This window comes from Trichosurus vulpecula, chromosome 4, assembly GCF_011100635.1.
Source record: "Trichosurus vulpecula isolate mTriVul1 chromosome 4, mTriVul1.pri, whole genome shotgun sequence".
Classification (NCBI taxonomy): Eukaryota; Metazoa; Chordata; class Mammalia; order Diprotodontia; family Phalangeridae; genus Trichosurus; species Trichosurus vulpecula.
Window position 1 is genome coordinate 244,377,625 of NC_050576.1, and position 15,699 is coordinate 244,393,323.

Below are 15,699 nucleotides of genomic sequence, written 5' to 3' on the forward strand. Positions count from 1 at the left end.
GACACATACAGCAGATATGAGCAGGCAAAAAGAACGGTGTATGAAGTTATGAAGCTGGTATTTTTATAAGGACTGAATCAGGTCAGCATGTTGGGGGTTTCATTAGCTGACCACATTTGGGTCTCCTCCTGTTCTTCTTGTGCATTTTAAGGACACTTCAGTGGTTGACTCTCTTTTCTCTTTGTCCCTTCCCTTACTGCTCCCTTACAATCCTCCCTTCTCCCCCAGACTCTCCTTTATAACCAAACACACCTCTCCCCCCCAAACCTTCTGTCTCCAGGGCTGCCTCCCCACCAGCATCTGGGCCGTATTAGCCCTCATCAGGCCTGGAGCTGGCGTCCGAGAGCTAAGCAGCAGTGGAGACATGTGAGAAGGTGCAAGAGAGTTTATTTTTGGATGATTGAAGCACTTATTAAGCACCTGCTGTGAACTAAGTGGGGAAGTGTGGGGGGACATGACACAAATAGGAACTAGGACAGGTTGCTCCTGAGGGGCTCACATTCTCCTGGGGGATTCGACACACTGGAAGGCCAGCCAGGCTGAGCAGTCCCATGGTCTTTAGGGTGTGGTGGCAAAGCCCTGGGTCCTGCCTCTTCTGGAAAGTCTCTTCCGATGATAAAATCTTTGATAAAATCTTATCAGTTTCTGTTGTGGGGCCTAGGACTTTGGTAGGAAGACCTAGAAATACAGTAGGAATGCTCAGAAGTTCACAGGAGACAGAATCCAGAAGAGAAGCTCATGATAAACCGGTGGTCACGTGTCTGTTACAGACTTACAACTAGGAAAGCTGAAACAGTCCCTGCCCTCCAGGTTGGGGGAGACAAACATGAAAGTAATTTAGGCCTAGAAAGGCCCAGACAGGATCTCTACAGAGTGGATAGAAGGACTGAGAAAGGCCCTTGTCTGGCTGGGATTTGAACTGTCTTGCTTTTTTTTTTTTGAAGGGGGAAGGCAATTGGGGTTAAGTGACTTGCCCAAGGTCACACAGCTGGTAAGTATCAAGTGTCTGAGGTCGGATTTGAACTCAGGTCCTCCCGACTCCAGGGCCGGTGTTGTACTCACTGAGCCACCTGGCTGTCCCTGAATGAAGTCTTGAAGGAGGTCAGCGAAGCCATACCAAGAGGTGATGGGGAAACAGGCCTTTCTGTCAGCTCTGTCCCTGGGCAGGGGTCCTGCCCGCCTCAGCAGCCCTGCACATCCTAATGGGCAAGTGTGTGGCAGCTTCTTGGATTAACAGGATCCCTCTACGATCCCCTTCTTATTGTAAGTCTGCCATCTCCAACCCAAGGAGGGCGTAATGTGCATTCTGACTGTCACCATGATTGCTCCTCTGGGTATGAGCACATGGCATATACCCTATGCAGAGAGAGAGAGAGAGAGAGAGAGAGAGAGAGAGAGAGAGAGTGTGTGTGTGTGTGTGTGTGTGTGTGTGTGTAACTGTTCTTCCCCCCCCCAGCCTTCATCTTACTGTAGGCAGGCCTTGGCCACCCAGGTGCATATCAGGTGGCCTGAGAGATGCTTGTGTGATGCCTGTGGGGATTGATACCACCTGGGTGAGGAGGAAATGGAAGGATGGGCCAGGCTTGTCTCTTCTTGTGCATTTCTTTCTTATCTGCAGTTCTCCTCCTGCCCATCCCCCCTTCCCCCTTCCTTCAAGCCTCTGCCTGCTCCATTCCCTCCTCCTCCACCCAGCCCCTGTCTTCTGAGCTCCATCGCAATATCATGGCCCTCCTGCCCAGAGGTCTGCACTGAGATCATCCATTTGCATGGTAAACTTGCCCCCCTCCCTTTCCACCAAAGCAGGCATTTTGCTGTTGAAGATGAGCATAGATTTCCCGTGAATTTCCACTTGGTAGAACTTGCCTGGAAAGGAAATATTTTTGTTGAGAACTTTTTCTGTTGCCCTTTTGTTCCTTCCCTGCCTCCCCAAAAGAATAAGAAGCATAGATTGCACATTGTGTAAATTTGGACCTTTGCTTACTCCAGGCCGAGGTGGGGAATCTTCCAGAAGCGGTATGCTAAGGTCCCACCACTTTGTTTAGTCTGGCTGGGGTAAAGTGACCCCAGCTGATTCCTGCTTTGGAGTGGTTTGAGTACATGTGTGGTTATATATCCTGGAGTTAGGAAAACTCGAGTTCAAATCTGCCCTCAGACGCTTAGTGACTGTGTGACCCTCTGCCTCAGTTTCTTATCTGTAAAATGGGGATAGTAATAGCGCCGACATCCCCGAGTTATTCTGAGGATCAAATGAGATTCCTTATCAATGCTAGATGATAGTATTAGTTACAGTTATCAGACCCTTGATACATGTTTATTGCTCACGCCTGATCTGCCACATCCTAATTTTGACAGGAAAGGGGAGGACATCCTCTGTTCAGACGAAACTTTGAGTATTGGAGCGTTCAGAAGAGGAGGTGTAGAATTTCTGTAACAAACCAGAGTTTGAGGATCAGCATTTGCCTTCATCCTCTTACCACAAACTCCCCGCAGTCTTAGCTGTGCGTCACCCCTGCCCGTGAGATCGGAGGCGGCCAGGTGTGGAGCTGCGGCTCGGGAGAAGCGTCACATGATTCCTTCCCAGATGACGCAGACGTTATCCTAGTGATGCCGGAGGACCAACACGTCGATGCACACGGGAGCCGGCACCAGACTGGGTGACCGGATTGGAGCTCACAGATGGCGGCTCAGGCAAGGGCTGCTTGAGTGGGTGGCGAGCGTCTGGCAGAGAAAGGGCTGGCTTTTTTTTGTAATGCTTTTGGAAGGGCTTAATTTATTTAGTTACATTAGTGTGGAGTCCAGTGCCTGTTATTCCCCTTTTTCTTCTGACGTTTTTCTCTCCCGGTCTGTTTATACAAGCACACACATGCCTGGGTTCTTTGAGTTTCTGTTGTTTCTTCTTAAAGCTTGTCCCCAACAATCCCTGAGAGCAGATAAGCCCGCAGTCCCATCATGTGCTGAACAGTAATTCTGGACTAAATCTCACCCAGGAGAAAACAGGCCCATGATGACAGTGGTGATGCCTCACAACGATAGAGCCCCTTTTCCACAACAGCTGCAGGAGAACGTCCGTGCAAAACAACATTTTAGGGGTGAGAAACCTGAGGCTCTGTGTGTGAGACTTGGCCAGGGCCACCCAGCTAGGAATCTTCTGGTTCCGTCTGCATCCTGCATGGGCAACTGTGTGAGGAGGGAAGGGGGAAATGGGCACGTTACCTGAAGATCGGCTTCGCTTATGTTCGCTTCATTCTGCTGACGATACTCTTTTGGTTTATTGGTGTATTAAGTTTTGTGCGGATTTTAGTGGTCTTGCATTTGAAACATGGTGTGGAGATAGCCTTAACTCCACGATGGTGATGACAGACATCCACCGCCCCCACATTTCTGAAGATCCTTTACTGTAAGGAGACTGGCTAACAGTCTTTGTAACTGCACTGTCTTTAGGTAAAGAGAAACTATTTCTATTTTGCCGCTAGGGGACCTGAGGGACCTTGTAGTGAAGTGATTTACCTAAGGTTATCCTGGAAGTTAATGAGTGGATTAGATTTCTGGATATTTCATTGATCTCTGATATTTCTTCAGTCCAGCTGTCACTTTGAAAGTCCACAGATTACTTATCTATGGAAACCACTTAATCTTCTTAGGGATACTTTTGATCTTGAGAGGCAGAGCCAGAGTACACTGTTGGATTTGGAGTCAGAAAGACCTGAGTTCAAATTCTTTTTTTTAAATTTTTTTTTTCAGTTTATTTCATGTTCGTTGTTCCTATGACTTAGATTTTTCTTCCAGGAGTATCTTCAAGTTGATTCAAAAAAAATTGGAGGTCTCCTCTGTGCCAGGTCCTTTGCTGGGCACTAGAGATACAAATGTAAAATAGTCCTTTCTTTTTTTGTGGGGGGAGGGGCAGAGACTCTTTCTTTTTTCCCTTTTTTATAATTAAGATTTTTTATTTTTAGTTTACAACACTCAGTTCTACATAATTTTGAATTCCAGATTTTCTCCCGCCCCCATCCCCCCTCTCTCCCCAAGAAGGCATGGAATCCTATATATCTTCTACATATGACTTCACATTGAACTTATTTACACAATAGTCAAGTTGCAAAGAAGAATTATGACCAATGGAACGAACCATGACAAAGAAGAAACAAAACCAAAAAAACCCCAAAAAACCAAAGAGGAAAAAAAGGGTGGGGGGGAGAGGCGAGCATACAGTGTGCCTCAATCTGCATTCTGACTCCATAGTTCTTTCTCTGGATGTAGATAGCTCTCTCCATCCTGAGTCCTTTGATGTTGTCTTTGCACCTTGTATTGCTGAGCAGAGCGAAGTCTGTCAGGGTTAGTCATCACAGAATCCATATATCTGTGGTTGTGTATGATGTTCTCCTGGCTCTGCTCCGCTTGCTCAGCATTATGTCGTGTAGGCTTTTCCAGGTTATTACAAAGTCTGTATCTTCCCCTTTTCTTATAACACAATAGTATCCCATTACCTTCATATATCACCACTTGTTCAGCCATTCCGCAATTGATGGGCGTCCCCTTGATTTCCAATTCTTTGCTACTACAGTGGGTTCAAATTCTACCTTAAAACTTAGTAACTGTGTGACCATGGGCAAGTCACTTGCCCTTTCTGTGCCTCAGTCTCCCCATCTGTAAAATTTGGGTTATAACACCCACCTCATTCAGTTGTTGTGAGGATTGAATGAGGTTAAAGTTTGCAAAGTATTTTGCAAAACTTACAATGCTATGTAAATGCTAGCTGCTTTTGTTACTCTTGTCTTAAATTTCACTGAAGAATTACAGAGACTTAGGATATCAAAACAGCACTGCATGTCTGGCAGAGTTAAACCTAACTTTCAGCTTTTTTCTCATTAATATTTCATAAAAATTGTACAAAGATCCTCTAAACCAAGTCAACATCGGTGTTCAGCGAATTCAATTAAATGTGCCTATGCTTGCAGTGCCCAAGTTTTGAGGCTGTGTGTTGGGAATACAAAGACAGGAATGGGAAATGGGCCCTGCTCTCGGAGCGCCCCAGTCCTGCTCCGTGGTATGGTGTGGAAACAGGCAGGCAAAGCTGCTCAAGAATTTTAGTGTCAGCCCTTCCTAGGCTGTGGCATCCAAGCTGAACTGAGCTTGGGAGAAAACTCCATAGGGCGAGAACGGAGGGCAGCCTGGACAAAGATCTTGAGTCCAGTTTGACTGGAATGTGGGGGTCTGAAATGAAACAATTCTGGATGCGTGGTCCAGGGCCAGGTTGTATTAGAAAGGCTTTTGGTGCCAAGCTGAAGGGTGGCTTGTATTTTATCCTGGAGATATGAAGGAAAGGCTGATGCTTTTTGAGCAGGGAGGGACATAGGTTATTTTGGCTGGTTTGGAGTGGCGAGAGACTTGAGGCAGGGACACCAATGAAGGAGCTCTCCCAGTAGACCCTGTGAGGTGATGACAGCTTGAACGAGGGCCATGTCTGTGAGTGCAGAGAAGGGGGCACATGGGAGAAAGCTTGTGGCATTACAGCTGCTGGGTTGGCAACTGATTAGGTAGAAGGGCTGAGTGAAGAATCCGGGTGACTCTGAGGTAGTGGTATAGGGGGATGAGGAAGATGTTGCTGCTCCTGAGGCAGAGATCAGGAAGTTTGGAAGAGGTCAAGAGTTAGGAGGGATGTTAGCCCAGTTCATATCTAGAGGAACAGAATTACCAGCTTAAAGCTAACTCTGCAGGGTTCATCGATGAAAATAAAATCAGCAAACCATGAGTGGTAGCACCAAAGGAAAGCAGGTGCCACCCGGCTCTGTCAGCCACCGCATTTTCCACTGTTTTGGTCCCAGGAGCCAACATACCTAACATGGTGAGTGGACAGTCCTGGCCCTGGCCCGCATACATCCCAAAGCTGAGCAGCCCCTAGTTGGGGAAGAGGAGCCTTTTGTAGCCCAGAGAACAAAAGCAGGGAGCATGAAGGGCCTTCAGGGCAAAGATGAGCATAAGAGAGGATAGTCTAAAACATTTGGGGAAACGTGGCTCAAGATTGAGGAATCAGAGAGGCCAAAGGCTCATAGATTTTTCAGGAGACTTTGGTTTATTTTTCCTGAATATTTTCTGCAAGAGGAAAAAAGAAAGATGCTGGACACAGCGAGCCCCGAACACTGTAAAAAGTGAGGTGAGTGATGTCTGGCGTTGGAGTCTCACTGAGGGTGATTTCTGGATCTGCTCTTTGTGCATCTGGGTCATCGATCTGTCTGCAAAGGTCAAAGTCGGCATCATTAGAAGAAAACACGGTGTTCAGTTGCAGTGGCTTCAACCTGGCCTATGCAAAAGCAGCTTTGGATACTGGAAAACAAAAGTATATATACGGGAAAAGACATCAACACAGACTTTGGTCATTTTCTCCAAAGTATAGCCTTTGTCAAGCAATGTTGAGACTGGAAGAGCCCAGAAGCCACCTCAGGTAGCACGTTTGGGTTTCTCACCAAGCAGATACGGCAGCAAGGACAATATAGGTTTAAAATATAACTTATTTAAAAATTATTACAAAGGAGGATGGTGGAAGATTATGAACAATATCACCTTCAAAATAACTGATTGGTGGAGGGGGAAAAAAGCCTGTGAAATGCTTGGCATAAGGCCCAATTAATGTGCCATCTCAAGAATATTTATAGGTGAAAGTGGAGAGAGGCCTGCAGGCATGCAAAAATGGAAACGGTCTGTCATTTCTGTTGCATCTTAGTAATGAGAGTGATCCCTCACTTGTGGACTCTGACCCCTCAATGCCCAGTGTGTCTTAGGAGGTAGAAAATGGTACCCAGATCAAGGATACCCTGGAGAAATCTGTGCAGGAGGCAACGTGAGTTTGAAAGCATCAAAGGAGCCATTTTCAAAATAGATGAAGAGGTGAAGATAATCCTGAGACTCTCTCTGGGCTGAGATTTTGAAAGTGAACTATTAGGGGAAAAATTATTTGGCTTATTACTTTAAAAAAAAAAGGCCATCAGGAGAACATCTGTGAAAATGCCAGCTGCACATAATAGAGATCTACAGTTTCACCTGCAGTCCTTTTGTTCTTGAGTCTATGGAAATGCCCATTTTATTTGATGGATGTTAAGTTCAGAACAAAAATAAATTTTATAAAAAGAGGACATCGGTTGCTACTGATTCATGTGCTTATGTTCTCTGTAAATTGAACAGGAGGTCAGACTGAATTGTATTTGGTGAATCAGGAAGTCCAGTGATCCCAAGTACCCCCTGAAATAAAAATTCATATTTTGGTATCCTGGTATTTTTCCAGATATGGCTCTGAATCAGTACAAAGTTTTAGGTGATTCGAAGGACATGGGCCAGGGCCCTTTCTTAGTGCTTCCTTGTTACCCATGGAATGGTAGACATCCTAGAGAAAGGTAACTTTAGGGCCCTGGCTAGATCCTCTGTGGAAGATTTAGGGGCGGAGCATAGACAAGCCTTAACACAGAGTATAGAGGAGTCTAGGCTGGTTTGGTATCTGCAGCATTGCATCAGTGAGATCACCCACAAACAGAAGATTGCTTTTTCCTGGTCTTTTTTTTTTTTTCAAACAAAATTTCTTTAAATTCTAAGTTAAGTGTATTTAATTTTTTTTTGGTTTTTTGGTTTCTGGCTCTGCATCTCTAAAATGAGAACCTTAGACTAGACAGTAACTAAGGCCCCTTTTAGCTTTACATTCTCTGATTTGTTCAATTTGAGTTTTTCCTTAGGCAGAAGAATATTTGAACATTTTCTCAAACTTTGAGATTTTCTGTCACTCTTTTAAATATGTTTTTCAGTTTCTAACTATAGCTTGTACTTTGGTATACTGTGTGGGAAGAAGTTTTAAACTTGAGATGGTATGAATATTTTAGGACAGAAATGGAATCTGGATATGTGTATGTGCAGCAGAGTAGGAAAAATCTGCTTCACTTTAGCTGCCTAATTCTCTGGAAAAAAAAAAAGGCTCTCTGTTCCTTAGGGTCAAGATAAGAGAGAACTGGCCCAGGGATCCCCTCTGCAACATTGCCATCAAGTGGTCATCCAGCCTTCTCCTTGGAAGACCTCTGGGCTGAGAGAAGCCACCACCTTGGGGGCAGGACCTTCGGCTTCCCTGTGGCTTCCCACCTGTTGTTTCTGGTTTTCACCCTCTGAGGCAGGTAGAACTATTCTAATCCCTTCCTGATGTACTAGATAACCCTACTGGTACTTGAAACAGCTACCTACCCCTCTGAAGTCTTCTCTTCCTGCTTCCATGACTTTGACCTGACACTCCCTCCCTCCCTCCAGCTTTTCAGTATCATTAAAATACAGCTCCAGAACTGAAAACCATGTTCCAGATGGCCGCTGACCAAGGCGGCGAGTGGTGGGACCCCTCCCCCGCTGTGTCAGAGACGCCGCAATTCTTATCCTAACCTAAGATCATCCAGTGTTGGTCTCAGAAAACAATTTTTTCCTTAACACATTAATGTCATTTAAAGCAGTGGTTGAACACTTCACCTAGTATGTGGTACACAGTGGGCACTGCATAAATGCTTGTTTCTCCCCCCTCCCGCAATCCGACTCAAGTGTTTGTTGAACCATACATCAGATAACCATAAACAAGTCAGTGCCTGTTACATGTAAAACATCGTGTCTGAGGCTGGAAATATTTGGATGAAAATTAATTGCTGGTGCTCCAGGAACTTCCAAGCTAACTAGAGAAACAAGGCATAGATGCAAAGCAGTATGATGCCAGGTAAAATAAGTGTGTCAAGGGCAAAGGAGGTATGTAGACTTGGGCTCACAGAAGTAGAAGGAGACTGGGTTTGGTGTCCGGAGAGGCAAGACAGTCAGTCCCCGCCAAATGATACGGCTCCAATGGCATCGGTGGTGGTTGGGTGCTTCCTCCTCTCCAAACGCCTCGTCCCATGATTTGTTATTAGAGAACCGCTCTCCTTGACGTGTCTCATCCGGACGGGTTTTCAGATCGTTCTTGGTCTTGTGCAGTCTGTTGATGGAATGCTGTTATAACTGGATGCTGCTAGCTTTATTTCTAGCCCACATATGGGCAATAAAAAAGGAAGGCTTTTGTCCCCTGGGCTTTCTTGTTAGAATCTATCTTGGGGCTGGTTGGTTTCTGTAGGCTTTCCTTTGCCTTGAAAAACCCACCCAATGCATCATTATCTACTGGTTAACTGGCAGTGTGAAAGAGCGTGTCAGGACACTTTAGGAGGAGGGGGTAAGTGGGGAACGGCATCCAAGACCACAGGATCCCAGATCTAGGTCAGAGGTCACCTAGCAGCCCCCCCCCCCCATTTTACAGATGGAGAAACTGAGATTGACAGGGTGGGTCACCTAGAACCACCGAGGGAGTTGACCCAGGATCTTTGACTCCAGAGCTGGGATTCTTTCCCCACCGGTTAACTCTCAGATTTTGAGCAGGTGTTCTTAGTCTGCAGCGACTCAAGTCTTCCAAGAGGGAGACAAGCTTAGGATGCTTAGGATGACAGGCTGCAAAGCTATGGCTTTAAAGTCATCTGAGTGAGTGGCAGGAAGGTTTATTAGGACGTATAACCACAGAACAAACAAGACCCATCTTGGGTGTGATGTAGAGAAACCGTGGATGACTGGAAAAATGAACCCTAGGAGGCACTGGGGAGGGGAACAGACCCACGGATCAGCCCCGTGGTACAGTGATTATCTGGAGCAAAGAGGAGTCTCGGAGTGGAAGTGACAGTGTCACGAGCCAGTGTTTTTGACCAGCATGTAAACTGGCAGCAAGTAGACAGGGGCCCATTTCAAAATGCAGTCCCTCGATTAGAGTATTTTACTTAAAGCGATGTGACCACCCTGCAAAGAAGTCTTCTGATGCCTCGGCAAGTCAAGTCAGTAAGTCATTAAGTGCCTACTGTGTGCCAGATACTGCAATACAAAGAAAAGCAAAAGCAGTCCCGTCTGTTGGAGGGGAGAGGACAGGCAAACAACTCTGTACAGACAAGATTGATCCAGGATAAGTTGGAGATAATCTCAGAGGCTAGGCAGTAGCATTGAAGGGGATCAGGAAGGCTTCCAGCAGAAGGCAAGACTTCGCTGAGACTTGAAGGAAGCCAGGATGTAGGGTGAGGTGAGAGAAAGTTCTGGGCATGGAGGAGAGCCAGAGAAAATTCCTGGAGTCAGAAGGTGGAGTGTCATGCACATGGAACTTTCAGGAGGTCATGTTGTTGGACCACAGAGGACATGGGAGGGATGTAAGGCCTGAGAAACCTAGAAAGGTTGGAGCTGGGTTGTGAAGTGCTTTACAAGCCAAAGCCTCTAACTTGGAGATATAGGAAGCCACTGGGGTTTATTGAGGAGGGGAAGAACGTGGTCAGAGCTGTGTTTTAGGAAGATCCCTTTGACAGCTGGGCAGAGGATGGGCTGGAGTGGGAAGAGACAGCATCGTATGAGAGCAGCCCTGGTTTTCCAACGCTGTCCCAGCAAAGCATCAGCTCAGACTGTCTCTCCCATACCTGCAGACTGAACGCAGCTTAACAAACCTGGCACTAAGGGAGCTTAAGCAGATGATCGGTCTGTCTTCTAATAGACCCAAGTAGCCTCGTTTTATGTGTGGGGGTGAAGGGAAGTGGGGGGTCGAGCCATGTTTGCGCATGACCAGGGCCTGGACAATGGGAGGACAAATGAGCTAATGGATTCAGGGGCTGAGAGCCCTGCTATTTTTCTTGAAGATGTTTCCGTGATGCTCTTTTTGTTAATGTTGCTGTAAGATGGGGCCAGGGGAGTGTGATGAGAGGAGAGTCCAGCATTGAAGAAGGAGACAAAAGATGAGAAGTCTCCAGGAGAGAACCCGTGATAATCTCAGCTGGACAGGGAAGACATCTAGGCTTCAGGAGAGCTTGTTCACCATAGAGTGGGGGATTCCAGAAGATGCAGTAGGAAACTGTTTGGGCCTTCTCTTAGGCCTAGTTGGGGGAGGGATGCCGCTGATCTTCATAAGAATGACTTAGAGGACAGGGGTAGCAGGGGCAAGAGAGTTTCATGGATCACACAAGAGAGCATTTGCTAAGCACCTGCTATGTGCCACTTATCTCAGTCCTCCTCCTTCACCTCTGACCTTGCCGATTGTTCTTTCCTCGATACTCGCTTCTCTCTAGGTTTTCAGGACACCACCACACGTGTCTGACTGCTCCCCAGTCTCCTTGGCTTGTCTTTAATCCAGGTCATATCCACTAACCATGGGTGTCCTGCAGGGCTCTGTCCTGGGCCCTCTTGTCTTCTCCCTCTCAGCTCCCTGAGATTCCCTTCTCATCTGTGATTCTCAGATCCACAATTCCAGCCCTAACCTCTGATGAGCTCCAGGCTTGCCTTTCTGATTACCCATTGGACATCTCGAATGGGGGTCTCATGGATGCCTTTGGCTCGCTGTGTGCAGCACTGGATGCAGTGGCTTTCCCCCAGTACCTTCCTCTCTTCTCGGTGTCCCTGTTGTTGAGGAGGACGCCATCCTCCAGGCTCACGGCTCAGGTGTCCAGTCTGTGGCTAAAGCCTGTGGATGTCATCTCCGTGTATCTCTGGCATCTGCCCCCTTCTCCTCTCGGGCATTGCCACCCTCTTGGGGTGAACTCTTGTGTCTGGACTATTGCTACGAACCTTTTCTCTACTGACTTGTTTGTACAGTTTGCATGTCATGTCCCCTTCCATCAGGTGGGACTGGCTTTTGCCGTTCTTTGTATCGCAGTGTTTGGCACACAGTAGTAAACTCTTACTAAATTCTTCTTGACTGACAGAATGGCACTCTGATAGGTTTTGGGGATCCAAAAACAGAAATAAAATAATCCCACCATGCAAGCAGCTTGCATTCTGTAGCGGGAGACAAAATGCACGTGCAGAAGGATGTACGAAGTGGTTGAATACAAAATGGTAACTTTAGGGAAGTTTGGGCTGACTTTTGAAGGAATCTGTGGCTTCTGAGAGGCAGAGGTGCCTGGGGGGAGTGTGTTACAGACCTGGGACAGGCACAGTGCTGTGTGAGGAGGAACAGCAGTTTTACTGGATCAGAGCATGTTTGAGTGAGGCATGTGGAGGATGGCTACAGGAGTAGGTGAGGAGCTGGCTGCTGCTTTTTTTTTTTTTGGAGGCAGTTGGGGTTAAGTGACTTGCCCAGGGTCTGAGGCCAAATTTAAACTCAGGAAAGGAGCATCTGAGGTGGGATTTGAACTCAGGATCTCTTGACTCTAGGGCCTGTGCTCGAGCTGCCCCTAGCAAGAGACTTTCAGGGCCAAATGGGAATTTATATTTAATCCAGAGGTAAAAACAAGAAGTCCAGAGTCAGATTCAGAGGTAGGAATAGGGCCAGGGCTGCTGGAGTGCCAGAGAGGGAGGAATTCACAGACTAAGGACAGTCATTATGATCATCTCTTCAAACGGATGGTAATTCTTTCTTTTTTTTTTTTTTTAAGAACAAAAATCTGTTTTCCTTTCCTTGCTTCCTTACGCGTCCCCTGTGTGTGGGGGTGGTCATTGCACTCATTCCGAGTGGCTTGTTTTCACAGTGGTGCAGTTGTACTTGTCACTGTCACAGAAAGTTGATGTGAAGGCAGTGATGTCTATGATGTCTCCTTGGCAGTGTTCCCTCGGTCACCTTTGTGCTGTCAGTTGGCAAAAGCAAGTCCATGGAAGAAAGTCCTTGCCAGGCCCTGGGGTTCTTCACCGCTGCGTCATGGGCTCCTTGGGCAGTCAGGTGAAGCGCGTGGTTCCCTCTCAGAATGATGTTCTTACCTGCCTAAGGGTTACAGAGGAAATGGTGGAGGGATAACAGGGTTATTGCTCTGGCCCTGGAAGAGGCCTCAGAAGCCGTTCAGTCTAACCACCTCACTTTACAGGTGAAGAAACTGAGACCCAGTGAGCCCGACTGTGGCAAAAGCAATAGGTCGTTATTACTACAAACCATTCAACAGAGACCGTGTGAAAATGGCAGCCCACCTACTCACATTGAATGAAAAATAGATAAGAAAAAAGGAGAGCACTTGCTTGTAGTATGCCTATTAGGCGACAGCGGTCATTTTATGTCTTTTGTGTAGATAGTGTTTTCCTTGGCATGCTAGATGTAAATCTTAAATACAAATGCAAGAAAACCTGGAATATTTTAAGATCTTCGTATATACGCTCTCATGTTTGTGTATCTTATGAGACAGTGTAAAGAAATAGAAATCAACAGGGTTTAAAAATTCTTACATATAATCTTGTGTTTGTGTATCCTATGAGACATTGGAGAAATAGCAATCAGTGGGGCTTTTTAATTCTTATATATTAATCTTGTGTTTGTATGTCCTGCGAGACATTAGAGAAATAGAAATCAACAGGGTTTTTTTAATTGTCTGACTTGTTTCAAAGAGAATCCTTTAAATGGAGCATCTCTAGAGAGTCATCTACGTGTCAATAATAGTTTTATGTATTTTCAGAGATTAAAAGACATTTTTCTTTGAGGACTTTTCTATTAAGAAAATTGCTTATTACCTATCCCATTGTAGATTTCTTTCCCAATTAACCTTTGCTTTATGTTTTATCTTTTCAGGAGACCCGTGCACAGTTTCGTCTCAGCTGGAGTTAGAGGAAGCCTTTCGGCTCTATGAACTCAACAAAGATTCAGAGCTCTTAATCCATGGTAAGGTAGAAAGGTCATTAGCCACACTGCCGCATTATCTGTTCTCCTTCTCCCGGTTTAGGCATGTGTTTCTTTGGTCAGTGCACAGTCGTTCACTGGTCTCATTACAGCAAAGCAAGGCTTTTCCTCCCTCCTCACCCTCCTTAGAAGGGCAACTCTTCGCCTTCTCTCCTCCTTCATTCTTCCACGGATCACCTCTTCTTCCCCTCATAGCCAAAGGCGTCCCCTGACACTCGAGGCCCGTCTCTGTGAGCTCCTTCTTGCTGTCTCAGGACACCTGGACATCGACCCGTCATCTCTCCTTCACTCCCATCTCTGATGAAGTGGTTGACACTCCTTCTTCTGTTGGGGCCAGCGTGTCTACAACTATCCTTGGTCCCATCCCCTTCTGCCTCTTCTGACACAACCATCTCTTTAGATTGAGTCTGTCCCTGAAAGTTGGCTCCTTGCCTGCTGTTTACAAGAATGCCCGGGTCTTCCCCATCATCAAAAACCTCTTTCTTGATCCTGCTGTCTCCCAGAGCTCTCATTGTATGTCCTTTCTCCTTTTCACAGCCAAAGTCTGAGAAAAAAGCCACTTATTCTCATTGCTTCTCCTTGCTGTGCTCTCATGTGTCTGCTCGTGACACTCTGGCTTCTGGTCTCATCATTCCGCTTCTGTGGCTCTTGCCAAAGGTGCCACTCATCTCTTATTTGCCATATTTAGTAGCCTTTTCTCATGCCTCATCCGTCTTGAAACTGTTGGCCTACCTCCTCCTTGATACCCTCTCCTGCCTGTGTCGGAAGGTGCTGTTTCTTGGTTGTCCTCCGTGTCTCCTCAGCTGGATCATCAGCCACAGCTGTCTGGGGCCCACTTGGCTTTTCTGTCGGTGCTTTCTCTCTTGCTGGCCTCATTACCACCATGGGTTTGGTGATCATCTCTGCTGATGACTCCCAGACCCATTTGTGCTGAGCTCCAGGTCCACGTTACAAACTGCCTGTTGGACATTTTCAACTAGGTGTCTCATAGGTGTTTTAAAGTCAACCTCATTCTCCTTCCCAAATCCTCTCCCTTTCCAGACTTGCCTGTTTTGCTGAGGGTACCACCGGCCTTCTAGTCATCTAGACTAGATGCAACCTCTGCTCATCCCCGACTCCTCACCGTCCCTCACCTTGCACAGCCAATCAGTCACAAGCTCTCGTATCCACATCCACACCTTCTCTTCCATCTGTCTGTCTCTTCTCTCACAACCACCAACGTCAATTGGGTTTTCATCCTCCCCAATGCCAAGGCCATTCTCATGGCGATGACTCCAGGGGCTCAGTCACTTCCAAGGTCAGATACAAACTCTAGGCACATGAAGGCCATCATGGTCTGGCTCCAGCCTACTTTTCTAACTTATTGTATGGTATTCACAGTTGCACACTACAGTCCACCCAAACGAACCTTCATGCTGTTCTTTATGCAGAATATTGGGTATCTTGTTACCATGCCTTGGACAGGTCCTTGCCCCCCACACCTGTGGTTTTACTGCTGCTGCCTCCTAGGAGCCTTCATTTCCTTTGAAACTCACCCAGACACTTCCTCCTGTGTGAGGCCTTTCCCACCCCTCTGCCAGGTTACGTTGTATTCATGCATTGATCTTGTATCTATTTTTATAGGTATGTATTGGTTCCCTAATAGAGTAAGCTCCTTGATCATGGCTGCTGCTTTATATTTGGTCTTTTCATCTCAGGTGCCAAGCACAATGCCTGGCACATAGTAGGTATTTAATGAATACATTTTGTTGAACGATGACTTATTTAAACTTCCTTGAGTCTCTTTTCCCTCTAGTCTGACAGTTCTGAATCCTCTCAGAAAATTGATGGTGGGCTTTCTGTCTTCCTGATTTAAAAGACCACATAGAAATGCTTCCTCATTTAGACAGGAACCTATCAATTAAAAGTCCAGTGAGCCTGAGTCATAACATTTCACTTAGATTGTAAACAAGAATCACCATTGGCAGACCTTTTAATAAAGCGAGCATATGTTACTGAAGCGCCTGGACATGGCCCTTATCTCCTCCAGAGCCAGCTGTGAGGAAGCAGAC

The 15,699-nt window shown here is 46.4% G+C and overlaps 1 protein-coding gene across 1 annotated transcript in view; it reads left to right on the top strand.

Annotated features, from left to right (window-relative positions):
* Positions 1–15,699, top strand: part of PRKCI (protein kinase C iota) — a 76,225-nt gene that overhangs the window by 29,547 nt on the left and 30,979 nt on the right. Inside the window, exon 3 of the mRNA XM_036756545.1 lies at positions 13,541–13,630. Coding sequence (XP_036612440.1) covers positions 13,541–13,630 — 90 coding nt within the window. The remainder of the gene's footprint in view (positions 1–13,540; positions 13,631–15,699) is intronic.